The 15,968-nt window shown below is 41.9% G+C and overlaps 2 protein-coding genes across 4 annotated transcripts in view; both read left to right on the top strand.

The window, feature by feature from the left end:
- Window positions 1–4,896, top strand: part of LOC116986138 (DNA (cytosine-5)-methyltransferase 3B-like) — a 104,108-nt gene extending 99,212 nt beyond the window's left edge. For all 3 annotated transcript variants that reach the window (XM_033041316.1, XM_033041317.1, XM_033041314.1), the window contains one exon: window positions 621–4,896. In XM_033041316.1, coding sequence (XP_032897207.1) covers window positions 621–762 — 142 coding nt within the window. In that variant the 3' untranslated portion in view covers window positions 763–4,896. The remainder of the gene's footprint in view (window positions 1–620) is intronic.
- Window positions 4,897–11,866: 6,970 nt separating this feature from the next.
- mapre1 (microtubule associated protein RP/EB family member 1) overlaps window positions 11,867–15,968 on the top strand; it is a 41,381-nt gene continuing 37,279 nt past the window's right edge. The window contains exon 1 of the mRNA XM_033041313.1: window positions 11,867–11,999. The gene's annotated coding sequence lies outside the window, so the exon portion shown is untranslated. The remainder of the gene's footprint in view (window positions 12,000–15,968) is intronic.

Genomic DNA, 15,968 nt, shown 5'->3' with positions numbered 1-15,968 from the left:
ACATAGAAGATCAGTAACAGTCTGTAGGCTGGAATAGGCAAGTCAAAATTTACCAGATGTTGGGGCTAAGAGTTCCTTCACAGCTGACTTGCAGACAGAAATGTTGTGCTTGACACCCCCAGGCAAGTCACTAGCAAAGTACTTGTGAACTTTCCCGAAAGCCTCTAATGACATCAGCTATGTTCAGAACAACCTTTTTTGTAAATGGGGTTAAAGAATGGTTGGTGGATTGCTTGCCTGCGCAAAAAAATGTAACGATTACATTGGGTATACGTTATGGATACCTCTTTCAGTGCCAACAGGATCTTCAGCTTCCAGCACATAGCTTGCATACCTGTTATACTGAATTCCTTTGTGCGAAACAAGACGGTATTGTCAGTTGTCGATATGTATCAACAAAAGTTGAGGAACAAGTGAAAGCTTTACCTGCTGACTGATTAAATCTGATATATCTCAAGCAGCTCAATCCATCAGGTGGATACAGGGTTTTTCATCGGTGGATGGTTGAAACAAAGGGTGCTGCAGTTACATTTGTAAAGAAAAGCCCAAACTGAAAATATAGATAATTTTAGTTATAATTCCATAATTTGACGAAAATATTTTATGCTCTCTTCCTGCAGGATCTTTGGCTTTCCAGTGCACTACACAGACGTGTCGAACATGGGGAGAGGAGCTCGGCAGAAACTTCTTGGAAGGTCTTGGAGTGTGCCTGTCATTCGCCACCTATTTGCACCTCTGAAGGATTATTTTGCTTGTGAATAACGCAGCATATAATAGGTCTTTCAGAAACTTACGGTGCTCTCTTAGAAACTAACAAGTAGTGAAACAAATCCAGACTGGTTTTCAGTATACTGTGACACAAAATATCTGCTTGGCATTATTGTGAAGGCTGTATGCTGTACATTTACGATACTGTGGCCATTATTCACAGTCACAACTCAGGACAGAGTAGGTAGCTAGCATGCCTACTATAGTTGTTTTAGATTTTGTAATCTCATCTTTTATATGGGAAGAAACCAGAATTCCTACTTTTAGTTATAGTTTTCTTACAATAGTGTGAGGATTATACTTCACAGTTTTCTAGTGTACTTTGTAGCCGGTTTTATTATGGGATTTAAGGGCTTTTTATCTCTTGATGGTGCTATTGTCCACCTTTTAGATTTTCAACTTGTTTTCTAAATTTCCAACATAGTATTTTATTGTTACGATACATACAGTATCAGCAGCTGGATTTTGGTAGACAGATAATAAATCTTGACCTATTAACAAAAGATCAACCTAGCAGAGTCTAAAATCATTGTTCAAAATGTTGAAGTTGTTGTTCTGTTTAAACAGTATTCCAAGTATATTTTAACTTTTCAGCAAAGTGTATTTTCTTCCTGTAACCTGTTGTATGTGTAGTTGGTGAATAATCATGATACATTGTTAAATTTGTTTATGTTTTGTATTTTAGCAAGGGTTGCAGATGTATAAATGAGCAAAAAAAAAAAATTATAAAGATGGAAAACCATTTAAGTTCAAACCAAGGCAATTTTTATAAACAGCATTGGGAGGGTGACCTGATGAAGCTGTACTGTCACCTTCCCTCACAATCATGTTCACACTCAAAGAAATAGTTCCGACAATTTATTAGTAAGTGATATTCTTGTTGCTGCTTCATGTTGAATATTTTAAAATGTTCACTGTAATTATTAATAACATCATGTCAAGATAATACTTAGGGTTTTTAATTCAAGACTGCAGTACAGTTCTACTCTTAAAATATAGAAGTTACATTTTATATTTTGAACTATATTTTGTAAGATTCTCCATTCTTCTTCTAACAGTGTATGCTCTCCTATAGCAGAGTTGATTGAGCGACTAAGACAAAGCTGCTGCAGAGTTAAATGCAACGGCAATTTTATTTTACGTTGCAGTTTTTTTTCAGCAGCTCAGTTTTACAAACCTTCAGGCCTCTGCTAAAATTCTCTAACCACCAGGATGACAGGTTAAGCAATTCCCAGTATGAAGCGATGCAGCAATCAATGTGCATCTTGTCAGTCATTATAATATACCACGCCAGTGCATCAGAAATCTACATGGGCATGCCAATATTCTTTAGAAAGATGTGACAATAATTTATCCATGACAAATCATCTGGGAATGGATCACCCATCAATCTGGGAAGCAATGACCAGGATTGAAACAGAAGATTGGTAGATTGGTTTCAGGAAAGGATCCTTATCCCCTAATTCAACAGTTTGTTTCAGTCCTAAGTGCTATTTGCATCACCTCTAAAGTCCCCACTCCCCATCCTTGGCCCCATGGCTTCAAATTTAATATATTTCCTTTCTAACCATGGCTCTGTGTTTTAACACGCCACGCTGCTAAATTCTCTCTAACCTGTTTCATTTAGAAAGTAATGCATGTCAGCAGTATCAATCCTTTCAAAAGAGCTGCTTTTCGAAACAAATACCAACAGATTTAATATGATGATATTTTAAGTTAACTCAAACTAAACGTTGCATTTAAAATAGTAAAAGTTAGCATTAATCAACAAACAAAACCAGAAATGTAATGTAATTTATTCTAGATAGTAATTTACCTCAACTGGATTGTGCTGCCCACTTTGATACCCACAACAATATTTGGTACATTAGAAACTTCAGGTTTTTAATATAGAATTTAAACTGAATTTAGGCTTTGGTGTGAATTCTTTCTCCTAATGTAGAACTAGTTTAGGTTAAAACAGTAACTCAATTCAAAAATATAAAATCTCATTATAGTCATGATCAGAAAGCACATATCAATATATTGAAAGAAATCTACAACTCCCTGACACAAATTTGGCCAGAATTCCTGTTCTTACCTCCTGCTCGAAGTTTTAGTCAACAGCAGAAAGAATAAAGCTTAGATTTGATGTCAACAATTTCTTTATGCTCAAGTAACCTGCCATCATTCATGTTGCCCAATTAGCTGCTTTAGGACCATACCTATGAAAGGTAAGGGAAGTGAAAAACTGACAAGGGAAAGAAACTTCCAAAAGTAAATTACTTTGGATTCAGGTGCTTTTTTTACGGTTCACATACTGGAATTTTGTTTGTATCTTTGAACACAAGCACAAGGTGATAATCCTTTTTTTTTAATGGCAAAGCAATTACATTTCTATTGTGAATAGTTGTGCACTGGGATTTCTGCCTTGAATTATATCATTAGAAATGTTTCTTCTATCATGCGCTAATTTTATTAGCATCAAAGGGCAGCTTTAACTAAATGCAAGGCAATAGGAAACTAACTGATCTGTGGTTTCGGTGATAACAGTAAAATAAAGAAAGATGCAAATGCAATCATAGCGCAGCTTTAACTGTGTGGTAACAACAGAGTTGGTTAGTTTATCAGAGCTTAGATTGCTGTACATCATGGTTAGCCACAAAATCCATGAGTTATGGAAAAGAAAGTCAGGCACTGGTCTAGTTCCTGGTTACTATCCAGCAACTTATTTGTGGAGTACATTACGTGTGTACATTAAGCAAAATCAGGATTGACCTCATCTGTGGCTGCCGGTATGAAAATCGTCCCTAACCATACAGACAAAGCTTTAAACATCTCATTCCCAGCCTTGCTAAAGTAAACATGCATAGAATTATGCTCATTTAAAAGTAAAGGATATTCTCCTTTAATTGAACAGTAATCAATAGTGACGTCAGTCGCTAGGGCATCCACTTAAAATTCACTGGAGCTCAATTTAAAATGTATACTTTTTAAAAAAAATTCTCAAGATTAGTCATAAAAGATTCATTTCAACTTTGGAATAGCAAAGATTAGCATTTCAGCCATTTAACTAATATTGTGGCCAAAGAGATACTTTCAACACCTGAACTTGTGTGTTTATCCTATGAGGATGTGTTATATTTTATTCTGTTGAGTTGAAGATGTTTATAACCTGAAAACAATTCATTATAAATATGTCCAAAAAGGCACTAAAAGTCTGCGAAGCCCTAAGTGATGTTTACCATTTAACATCATTTAGTAGGAACTTCATAACTCCATCATCAGACAGGAAGACAACATTTCTAACGTTTAATTTCCTTTTTATGAAATTAATAAAATTAATCACGTTAGTAAGTAGATGGCATGAAACTTAATTTACAATATTGGATTGTGAAGAACTGCCAACACTAAATACTCCCCAACTCTAAAACCAGCTCTGAATATCTCTTTGAAGTCCAATCGTATTTTCCCATGATTTCTAATAATGAATAAATGTGAGTTTATTTTTTATTTGTCTTGAAGTGCTCAACAATAGCATTTGTAAAATTCTTGCTGTCTAAATCTAACATCCACATACAAAGTTGGAGGATATTTTATTTCAAGTAAATTCATTGAAAAGATGTGACTATTCAAACTAGCCATGGTAGCTTTCTAAATCTTGATAAAAGGCAGGTCTAAGGATTTATTTCTTGGCAGTGCCTAAATTGGTGCCATTAGTGTGTATATTTTATAGCATAAATTACATGCAAAATGAACATCAGTGTAACTATGTGAATTTATCCCTTTGTATTTTCAAATCAACACTGTTTACAATATATTACATTTATAATGGGGTGCAGCCTACTGTACGTGGAATTGTTTCTATTTCATCATTTGTTTATAATGAGCCGTCTAGCAAAAATATGGTGATGACCAGCATTAAAACACTTTGAAATTTAGATTACTTTAAAAAGATTCTCATTTGATTTAGATATATAAACAATTTTCTTTGTCAACCAATGTGTGTTTGAACAAGTTGTGTTGATGTTCATCACTTTCACTTTACTACATGACACAAAGAATTTAACTGTTCCTTGTGCGCAAGTTCAGACGTACAAGTTGTAGCACTGCTTATCTGTTTACAATAAATGATTATCCCCATTGTTACGCTTGTGTGTAATGGTGATTTAATTTATTGGAATAATTTATATTGAAAAATGTAAAGCACACACACTTCAATATTGCACACTTTTTGAGAGTTCATTACCGTTACAACAAAACCTAAACGGTAGGTAGGTTAAGAACAACTGGAAAAAAAAACTGAACTAAATCTGAAGGCTGCCATTTCCACAACTCCATAAATCAAGCCAGGAAATGACTGTCATTTAACAAACATTTAACATATTAGGATTAAATTCTTCTCCCTAGTGTTATTATCATTGCTAACTTGTTTAAAATGAAGAACGATTTAGAACAATAACTCAAACAATTTATAAAATGGTTTGTTTGAGTTAAAATCTCCTTCGATAAACTCATTCATATTAAAACCCAGGTTCCAGTTCTTAGTTTTAATGCAGAGTGTATATGTTAGAGATTTGTAGACTTGACTTTTGACAGCACATTACAACCAAGATTAGACATGTTACTTTTTTTATTTTATTGTGTATAATATTGAAGCTAAATATGCCTTGCTGTCATTGCAATCTAAACAATCTCTAAACAACTTCCTGGAGTTTTAATGTAAACTTTGTCCAAATTAAGCCAGTACAGCAACAAAGGAGATGTATCAAATTCTATAATGTATAAATACTGATGCTGGTTTATACCAAAGATAGACACAAAATGCTGGAGTAACTCAGCGGGTCAGGCAGCATCTCTAGAGAAAATGGACAAGTGACTTGTTGGGTCGCGACCCCTTTTCAGACAGTCTTGACTTGTTCATCTTCTCCAGAGAGGCTGCCTGACCCGCTGAGTTACTCCAGCATTTTGTGTCTGTCTTTTATATCAAATTCTATGTTCTTCTTTGTTTCTTGCTTTGCAGAAAGTAACAGTAAAGGAAAAATAACTGGGAAATATTCAAAGTTATGGGAGCATGCCATAACTTGCTGAAGTAATATAAGAGCACAAGAAAATAGTACAGGAGCAGGCTAGCTCACCCCTTCAGTGAATCCCATTCTTCAGTATAGTCATAGCTGATCTACTTCATGCCTCAATTCCTACTCTGTTATAGATCCCCATAATCCACAATTACACAATCTTTCAAAAAATGTATCCACCCTCTTTTTAATACTTCTAATGACCGAACTTCCATAACTCTCTGCCGCAGGAAAAAAGTATTTGATTCTAAATTTTAAATGCCCAGCCCGTAATCTTGAAACATTCGAGACTCACAACATCTACCCTGTCATACCTCTTATTGGATCTAGCATTTTACAATTAGATCATCTCTCATTCTTCTAAATTCCAAAGAGGACAGGCCAAGTCTGTTTATCTTCTCTTGAAGGAACAATCGGTAAAAGGCAGCATAGCTTGGTCAATGGTGGATTTTGTTTAACCAATCTGATTGAATTTTCCTGAGGAAGTAACAAGTGTTGACTTGGGCAGGGGAATAGATGTGGTTTACATGGCTTCAGTAACATCTTCTAGAAGGACCCACACATAGGAATGATCCAAAAGATTCAGGCCCTTGGAACCCAGGGCAAGTTGGCAAATTGGATCAAAATTTGCTTTGCAATAGGAGGCAAAGTGTGATGGTAGAGGAGTGCTGGGAATCTTGCAATGAATACTTTTCTTGCCACCTATGCCTGTGATATGAACTCAGTCTAGGAGGAGGAGCCATCTTGGGGAACGGCTGCTGACCAGCAGCCGTCCGTTTAAATCACTTTTTTTTGAAGTTTTTAGTAAGTCCTGTGCTTCGTCCGTTGGAGAAATGGACTTTTTAATGTGGGGGGTAGGGGGTAATTATACTTCTAGGTCCCTACCTGGTCGCTGAGGCAGCTTTTTCTCCGGGCTGCCCTGTCGACCCGTCCTCGTGGCCTACCAGCGGGCGTGGAGCGCCGTTTCCTGGCGGGGACCGCCCAGCACCTCGGCTTCAGTGGCGGTACAGCGCTGGAGCGCTATCGCGGAGCGGAGCGGGCGATGCCTTGCCTGGGTCGCCGTGCTGGATCGACGCGCTGGAGCTCCGGTGAGCTGTGACAGCCGAGATCAACACCTCCAGGCTGCGGAGTGGAGCGGGCGGTGCCGACTCTTAACATCGGGAGCCTGGGAGCTCCAACCCGGCGTGGCCTTGTCGGCTTCGGAAGCCGCGGTCCCCAGCTAGGAAGCGGCCGTTCCAGGTGGCCCAGCCGCTGAGAGGACTCTCCCGACGCTGGGGCAACAGCACCCGGCGAGAACGGCCAGGAACATCGGGCCTACATAGAGGCAATAGCGGTGGCCTCAATAGGCCTGACTTTGGGTGAACTGGGGATGGGGACTGGACATTGTGCCTTCCCCCACAGTGGTAACCACTGTGGGGGGATGATTTTTTTCCTGTGTGTAAGTTAATATGTTAGTCTGTGTCCAAGATGGCTGTTGGAAGGGAGAGTGGATGCTGGCACGCTTTAGCTGCCGCTGCTCTCTTTCACATTGTGTTTTTTGATTTTGTGTCTTTGGAGCGATTTCTGTCTTTAATTTGTGTATTGGTGATGTCCTTATTATTTATTTTACTCCGACTATATGTTTTTTCTCTTCTGTTAATTTTCTGTAAGGTGTCCTTGAGACTTTGAAAGGCGCCCGAAACTAAAATGTATTATTATTATTATTAGTTTCTCTCTCTCTATTAGCGCCACCTAACATGTGTATATCATACAGCTCTGCATTCCTTTTTAATATTCTCACTATCGGTAATCATTTCATCATTTGTGTTCATTTCCTCTCTTTCTAGCTCCACCCCTTAACTCATGAGACAGATGACACATGCAACTTTCATGTTCCTTTTTCATATTTTCACTCATTTATCAGTGCTCATGTTAAAGCACACGGCATTGGGGGTTCAGTATTGATGTGGATAGAGAACTGGCTGGCAAACAGGAAGCAAAGAGTAGGAGTAAACGGGTCCTTTTCACAATGGCAGGCAGTGACTAGTGGGGTACCGCAAGGCTCAGTGCTGGGACCCCAGCTATTTACAATATATATTAATGATCTGGATGAGGGAATTGAAGGCAATATCTCCAAGTTTGCGGATGACACTAAGCTGGGGGGCAGTGTTAGCTGTGAGGAGGATGCTAGGAGACTGCAAGGTGACTTGGATAGGCTGGGTGAGTGGGCAAATGTTTGGCAGATGCAGTATAATGTGGATAAATGTGAGGTTATCCATTTTGGTGGCAAAAACAGGAAAGCAGACTATTATCTAAATGGTGGCCGACTAGGAAAAGGGGAGATGCAGCGAAACCTGGGTGTCATGGTACACCAGTCATTGAAACTAGGCATGCAGGTGCAGCAGGCAGTGAAGAAAGCGAATGGTATGTTAGCTTTCATAGCAAAAGGATTTGAGTATAGGAGCAGGGAGGTTCTACTGCAGTTGTACAGGGTCTTGGTGAGACCACACCTGGAGTATTGCGTACAGTTTTGGTCTCCAAATCTGAGGAAGGACATTATTGCCCTAGAGGGAGTGCAGAGAAGGTTCACCAGACTGATTCCTGGGATGTCAGGACTGTCTTATGAAGAAAGACTGGATAGACTTGGTTTATACTCTCTAGAATTTAGGAGATTGAGAGGGGATCTTATAGAAACTTATAAAATTCTTAAGGGGTTGGACAGGCTAGATGCAGGAAGATTGCTCCCGATGTTGGGGAAGTCCAGGACAAGGGGTCACAGCTTAAGGATAAGGGGGAAATCCTTTAAAACCGAGATGAGAAGAACTTTTTTCACACAGAGAGTGGTGAATCTCTGGAACTCTCTGCCACAGAAGGTAGTCGAGGCCAGTTCATTGGCTATATTTAAGAGGGAGTTAGATGTGGCCCTTGTGGCTAAGGGGATCAGAGGGTATGGAGAGAAGGCAGGTACGGGATACTGAGTTGGATGATCAGCCATGATCATATTGAATGGCGGTGCAGGCTTGAAGGGCCGAATGGCCTACTCCTGCACCTAATTTCTATGTTTCTAATAGTTTGTGGGCTCCCCATTAACACCTGGACCAGAAACTCATCAATCTATGTACACAGCAATGCTGGCCTCACCTATTCATATTCTTATTCAGAATTTTTTTTTCATTCTGGGCATCTCTCCACACCTTCCCTGCAACTTAAAACTAAGTTGATTTCTCTCTTGTGTAGGAAGGAAATGCAGATGCTGGGTTATACCAAAAATAAAAACAAAGTGTTGGAATAACTCAGCGGTCAGGCTGCATCTCTGTAGAAAAGGAAGAGGTGATGTTGTTGGTCGGAATCCTTCCCTCGTTAGATTTTCAACCTAATTCTGCTTTTCTTCTAAAGTACTGGAGCAGCTGGTAGTGCTGCAGCCTCACAGTGCCAGAGACCCCGGTTCAATCCTGACCTCGGGTACTGTCTGTGTGGAGCTTGCATGTTCTCAGTGACCATGTGTGAGTTTGTGTATGCACGCACTGAACTTTTTTTCTCGTTTATTATATTGTTTACTGTACTATGTATTACAGGACTCTCTTGACTTCTCCGGTGCTCCAGTTTCTTCTCACATCCCAAAGACAAGTGGGTTTATAGGTTAATTGGCCTCCGTAATTTGTCTCCAGTGTGCAGGAAGTGGATGAGTAAATGAGATAACATCGGACTAGTGTGAACGGGTGATCGACAGTTGGCGTGAACTTGTTGGGCTGTTCCATGCTGTGACTCCAAACTAAACTAAACTCAGTCTGAAGAAGGGTCTCGACCCGAAATGTCACCTATTCCTTCGCTCCATAGATGCTGCCTCACCCGCTGAGTTTCTCCAGCATTTTTGTCTATATTCAGCTGGTATAGATGCTGCCTGACCTGCGGAGTTAAGCCAGCACCTGGTGTCTTCCTTTGTAAACAAGCACCTGCAGTTCCTTTTGTCTCTATTTTACTTTCCACAGGTGCAGTCCAACCTGCAGTGTGTTTCCAGCATTTTCTGCATTTCAGATTTCGATTCATATTTTGAGAAAAATAGAACTTTCTCCGGCGTTAAGTTTCCTTTCTTTGGTGTCTGTGGTGACTTTGAGTTTTGGAACTTGCACAACAGCTGCAATGTGAAACCTCAAGCACATGTATTAAAATTCCATGGACCCAACCCTAATAAGACAAATACAATTAACAGTTGCAAGTGCCAAATGTGATCAAATAGCATGTAGCCAGAATTAACATGATGCAAGTAGAGCATACAAGTCTGGAAGGGTGAAAGGGGGTTGGTGATGTGGAGTATAAAAATACCACCAATGACCTGTTGGGGAACAAAATCTATTTCTGTGCAACAGATGTTATGTAAAAGGCAGAATTTCTGGTACAGAAGCTATTCAAGCAATTGAACCCAGATTAACCTTGTGGAGAAAATAATATCATAAAGCCAGAAGGCATGGCTGTCTGATCATGGCACTAACACCACAATTGAAGCTTACTAATATGAATAATGCAGGTAATATGAGAGGAGGCCGCAACAACCACCTGCATTTTGTCAGCATCGTGAAGGAGGTAGGAAAATTGGCACAACGTGCTGGAGTAACTCAGCGGGTCAGGAAGCATCACTGGAGAAAGTTGCCAAAGATGGTTTGTATAAAGTAACACCGATAAAAGAATGTCACTTATATTTCAGAATAATTGATTGATTGATAGAAACAGCGTGGAAACAAGCCCTTTGACCCATTCAGTCCACGCTGAACATCGATCACCCGTTCACACTTGTTCAATGATTCAATTTAATAATGATACTTTATTGTCACATGTACCCAGGTACAGGAAGTTCTTTGTTTTTGCATACAATAGACAAGTACTTAAGGAGTTGCCACGTATCTGGCGCCGTATCCTACTTTCACATCCACTCCCTTCAGCTTGTGGGCAATTTACAGAGGCCAATTCAACATGCATATCTTTGGGGTATGGGAGGAAACCGAGTTCTTTGTTAAAATACAGATAACTCTCCTCACCGGTCTGTTGCATCAGCCGAGGCTTTCTGAATATTGATTTCTCTAACTTCAAGTAACCCTTGCACCCCCTAGCTCTCTCTCTCTCTGTCCCTCTCCCACCATAGTCGTGGTACTAGTTTCATAGTCTGGATTACTTGTTATCACATACCCCACATAGCCAACGATGAACCATTGTGGGCTCCATCTGGCTCATCCAACTCCAAGGAAGAGTTAGATTTAGCTCTTGGGGCAAACGGAATCAATGCATATGGGGAGAAAGTAGGAATGGGGAACTGATTGTAGCTTTGTTACAAAACCTACCATCAGCGGCGCTACAGATCTGCCATTGCCTGTGTGTGCTATTCCGGAGGCTTTTGGGGGGAGGGGGGGGGTTATGCTTTATCTGATGGGATAAATTACAGGCTTGATTTTTAAAATCTCAAAATGTTGTAACATTCCTACTGATTGTGATCAGCCATGATCATATCGAATGGCGGTGCTGGCTCGAAGGGCCGAATGGCCTACTCCTGTTTCCGACTCGCCTTGATCATCGTGGCTTGTGGGCATATCCTTCACTCATGTGGTCTATTTACCTTCTATATCCCTCTCCCCTGACTCTCAGTCTGAAGAAGGGGTCTCGACCCGAAACGTCACCCATTCCTTTCTTCTCCAGTTGCTGCCTGTGCCGCTGAGTTTTACTTCAGCATTTTGGTGGCCTGTCTTCTGTGTAAACCAAAGATACTAGAGGAGCTCCTTAATATCCTTGGTGTAAACCGGCAATTTGCAGTTCCTTCCTGCAGGCTTCTCCTGCCTCGCTGGGGCGCTGGGCCCGGTCGCTGTGGCAACGGGCTGTGCGGGAAGCGGGGGGAGGGGAGGGCAGAGTGTCGCGTCGCCGTTGACTTGCAGCGGGTACGCGCTGACGTTTTACGTATACGCGCTGACGTTCCGCGCATACTCGCTGACGATTCGCGGATACTCGCTGACGTTACGCGGATTCTCGCTGGCGTTATGCGGGTACGCGCTGACGTAGAACCCCCGTTCGGCGCTGGCGTGGGGGCGGTTACGTCATGACGCGGGGCGGCAGCGCGCCGGACAGGTTTGAATCGGCGGCTCTCACGTTGGAGGGAGACGGAGCGTCTGGTCCGGGCGGCGACAGTAGAAGTGAGGTGCTGAGGCGCGGCCGGTGAGTCACCCACACCCCCTCTCCCTCTCCTTTATTCCCCCCCTTTCACCCCCTAATGTAACCAAACATTTCCCCCCACCCACAAAAGCCACTGGAAATGCATCGAAAACGGACTGAAACAGCCGTCCGCTGGGCAGGGCTGGGCCGGTCTCTCTCTATGTCTTATCTCTCTCTCTCTGTTTAAGCCACAAATTGCTCCCTTGTATATTATCTACCGGCAGTGCTTATGCATACGCGTGTATGTGTGTATTTAAACAAGTTTCTGCTGAGGGGAAAGCGGTTCCTCTTTTTATTTCATGATAAATTTCTTCACGGTTATCCGAGCCTTTCTGTCGCTTTTTTACTTGTAAGATGGAGTTCGAGGAGGCTTGAGGCTTCATCCCCCTCCCCTCCCCCGAGGTATTTGGGGGGGGGTAAAGTGTGTTTTTTCAGCGAGGGGGTTTAATTTAATACGAGTTTTTCCCCTCTGCTGCCTTTCCCTTCGAGCTACCTGTCAAACGCGAGGCCCGGCGTTGTGGAGACAGACGGGCCCGTCTGCGGGCTGGATCCCGCCCTCCCCCGGCACCGCCCCATTGGCCTCTGCCGCCGTCCATCACCGTACCTTGTCCCGCCCCCGCGGTGTTATTGGCTGCCGGCCGGCGGTGGTCGCGGACCCATTGGCCGCCCCCTCTGTCAGTCAACCTGCCTGGTCCCGCCCCACTCCACCGGCCGGCGGTTTGCCGCGCTCCCATTGGTCGTTCCCACTGTCACTCCTGCCTATCCCGCCCCCTCCCCCTCACTTCTGCAGACACGCCGTGGCCGGCGCTGCGATTGGCCGTCCCGGCTGTCACTCGTGCTGGTCCCGCCCGCCCCCCCCGTCCGGAAGTGGCGGCGGTGCCGTGGGGATACGGTGCTGCAGGGGTTCACTCGCTGGCGGCAGCAGCAGCAGCAGCTCAAGCACATGGCTATCTATCATGGCGCTGGCTCCGTGCTGCACAGACTTTGGGGAGCTCTTTACAAACATAGATGATCAGGTGCAGGTTTAGGCCATTCGGCCCTTCGAGCAAGCACCGCCATTCACTGTGATCATGGCTGATCATCCACAACCAGTACCCACGTTCCTGCCTTCCCCTCATACCCCTTGATTCCGCTAGCCCTAAGAGCGAAATCTAACTCTTTGTGTCTGTACACGGGTTTCCTTGTCTGCTTCCCTCTCTGCCCTTTAAATCTCGGCCGAATGGGAACCCCGACTTGCAGACAATGAAGCAGCGGTCATTGTCCATGTGTCCCGGATCAGCGGTTTACGCCTATGTTGGCAATGGTCCTTGTCTTCGTCTCTCACCCGAATTTAAATGTCCCTGTTAATCCTGGATATTACCTACATCGCGGGGGAAAAACCCCTAAAATGGCTATTTGATAAATTGAATCTGCAATTAGTATATTCCACGTCGGTTTTTAATCCGTGCACCTTTATTGAGAAGGTCTGAAGAAGGGTCTCGACCCGAAACGTCACCCATTTCTTCTCTCCAGAGATGCAGCCTGTCCCACTGAGTTACTTCAGCATTTTGAGACCACCTTTATTGAGAAGCAGGTTGATTAACAGTAGTCTGAGATTGGATGTATTAAAATATGCAACAAGGTTTTTATTTGATGTACTGTGCTAAATTATCGATTTAAATATTAATCTGCCCAATACACTTTTGAAGTGTATTCCCTGATGTTAATTCTGGCAGTTAATTGAAGACTGATTTATATGACAGATATTATTCTATAAAATTTTAGTTCTAAATTAGAATAAAAACTGCATTATTTCTGTTTAAGTGGGTATGTTGTACATTGGTACTAATACATGCACTCAAACTGATACACTTAATCAAATTGTATTCAAATTTTGGCTTCTCATATTGCATGCCTATTGACGTTTTATTGAGACAAATCTAATGATGCATTATCTTTCATTGTAGTAATACACTGCAGAGGATGCAAATATTAAAAAAACGGAAATGCGTCAGGCAACATTTGTCAACCCCATTTCCTGTACTTATGTATGTTCACTCCTTCTCTATACTCTCAACTATACAAGGTTTCACCTCATCCTCAACACCAGCTTCCTCATTCAAAGGATTTCATTCCTCTGCCACTAAGCAGATCATTCTCTAATCCTTTGACATGCCACTGCAGCAACTAGTTGACTAATATAGTATACTTCTGCTATCGTGTGAAAATTCAGATACTGCAACGTCTGTTTTCAACCCCCTCACTGTCTGGGTTCAAGATGAGAATGTTTAATTACATATTTATGTAATTCACATGTTTAACCGATGATGTTTTATTATTAATGTTTTATGTGTCATTCCTAGCTGTCACTATGTCATGTTGTCACTTGTGGGCGCAGCACCAAAGCAAATTCCTTCTATGTGAATACTTGGCCAATAAACTTATTCATTCATTTACCTCCTTGGTAGGAGATCACTGTCTACACAGCTCTGTTAAATCTGTAGTTGTGCCACCAAGCTATCAGTTGTCAGATTTTTGAGACATAAAAGCTGCAATATGGGAAGTATAGGTAGAACTGTTATCTCGGAGATAGACACTCTGGTTCAATCCTGACTTTGGGTGCAATCGATTTGTATTTTCTATCAATGACCATGTGTTTCCAATGCTTTTCCCCCCACATCTCAAAGATCTGCATATAGGTAGATTAATTAGCGATTGCGAATTGCCCGTAATGCTAGATATGAATGAATAAGTTTTTTGGCCAAGTATGTAAGCATACAAGGAATTTGCCTTGGTGCTCCGCTCGCAAGTAACAACATGACAAACAGTAAACAATTAAGAATAAAACATTATATTTTAAATATGTGAATTAAATAAAATCCCAGAGCAAAAGGAGGCTCCGGTAAGACTGGTGGGAGAATCTGACCTTTCTGTCCTGGGCATCCTCCATTGCAAGAGTGAGACCCAACGCAAATTGGAGGAACAGCACCTCATATTTTGCTTGGGTAACTTACACCCCAGCGGTATGAGCATTGACTTCTCTAACTTAATAGCCCTTGCTTTCCCTCTCTCTCCATCCCCACCCCCTTCCTAGTTCTCCCACCAGTCTTACTGTCTCTGACTACATTCTATCTCTGTCCCGTCCACTCCAGACCTTAGTCTGAAGAAGGGACTCGAAACGTCACCCATTCCTTCTCTCCAGAGATGCTGCCTGTCCCGCTGAGTTACTCCAGCATTTTGTGTCTACCTTCCTAATGTTTCTGTCGTGTCATTTTCTTCCCCTTCCATTGACTTCCGCTGTGAAATAGGACTTTTAACATTCACCTCTTCTTCCCACATATCTGCTTTCAACCCATGTACTCCTGGCCAGAGTAAATATGGGTCCCTCTTGACGTCCATCATATCAGCTTCCACATTCCATGCACCTTCCTGTGCACCATCCAGCTCCGGACACATTATTATTCTTTCTGCACTCTGAAGGGGTTGTATTCCTCTGTGGTTCCCTGGTTTGTATTTTTCATTTCCACTAAACAATCTTTCTCTCAGAACTTTCATGTATAACTTCGGAATAGTGCAAGACTTGCTCATTTATGTCATCCCTTTCCACGTCTAGGAACCCAGACTCTCTATCCTGGTCCACTTATCAAATCGAATATCAATTTTATAGAAAGTATTTTTCTGCAGATTTTTCGGTCAGGAAATTATTATTTTTCCAGTTCTTAAAGGTTTGAACTATTCTCTTTTGCATTTAAATCAGAGCTGTGTATAAATTCTCCAGTTTTGATTGTATTGTCAAATTGATCATTACCTGCTCCTATTCTAGTCGTCCATGCTCAATCCTCTGATTTCATGAGATCTAATGACATTATTCTGCCATTTCAAGCTGCAGACTGACACTGTCTGCTGAATTAAATCTCAGCACGTTTCTGGAATTTGCCAGAATAACAATGGCTTTAGAATTTCATATAAACATCAGAGTGGAACAGCATGGAA

Source organism: Amblyraja radiata, chromosome 23, assembly GCF_010909765.2.
Source record: "Amblyraja radiata isolate CabotCenter1 chromosome 23, sAmbRad1.1.pri, whole genome shotgun sequence".
In the NCBI taxonomy this organism is placed as follows: domain Eukaryota; kingdom Metazoa; phylum Chordata; class Chondrichthyes; order Rajiformes; family Rajidae; genus Amblyraja; species Amblyraja radiata.
This window is presented reverse-complemented; position numbering and strand designations above follow the sequence as displayed.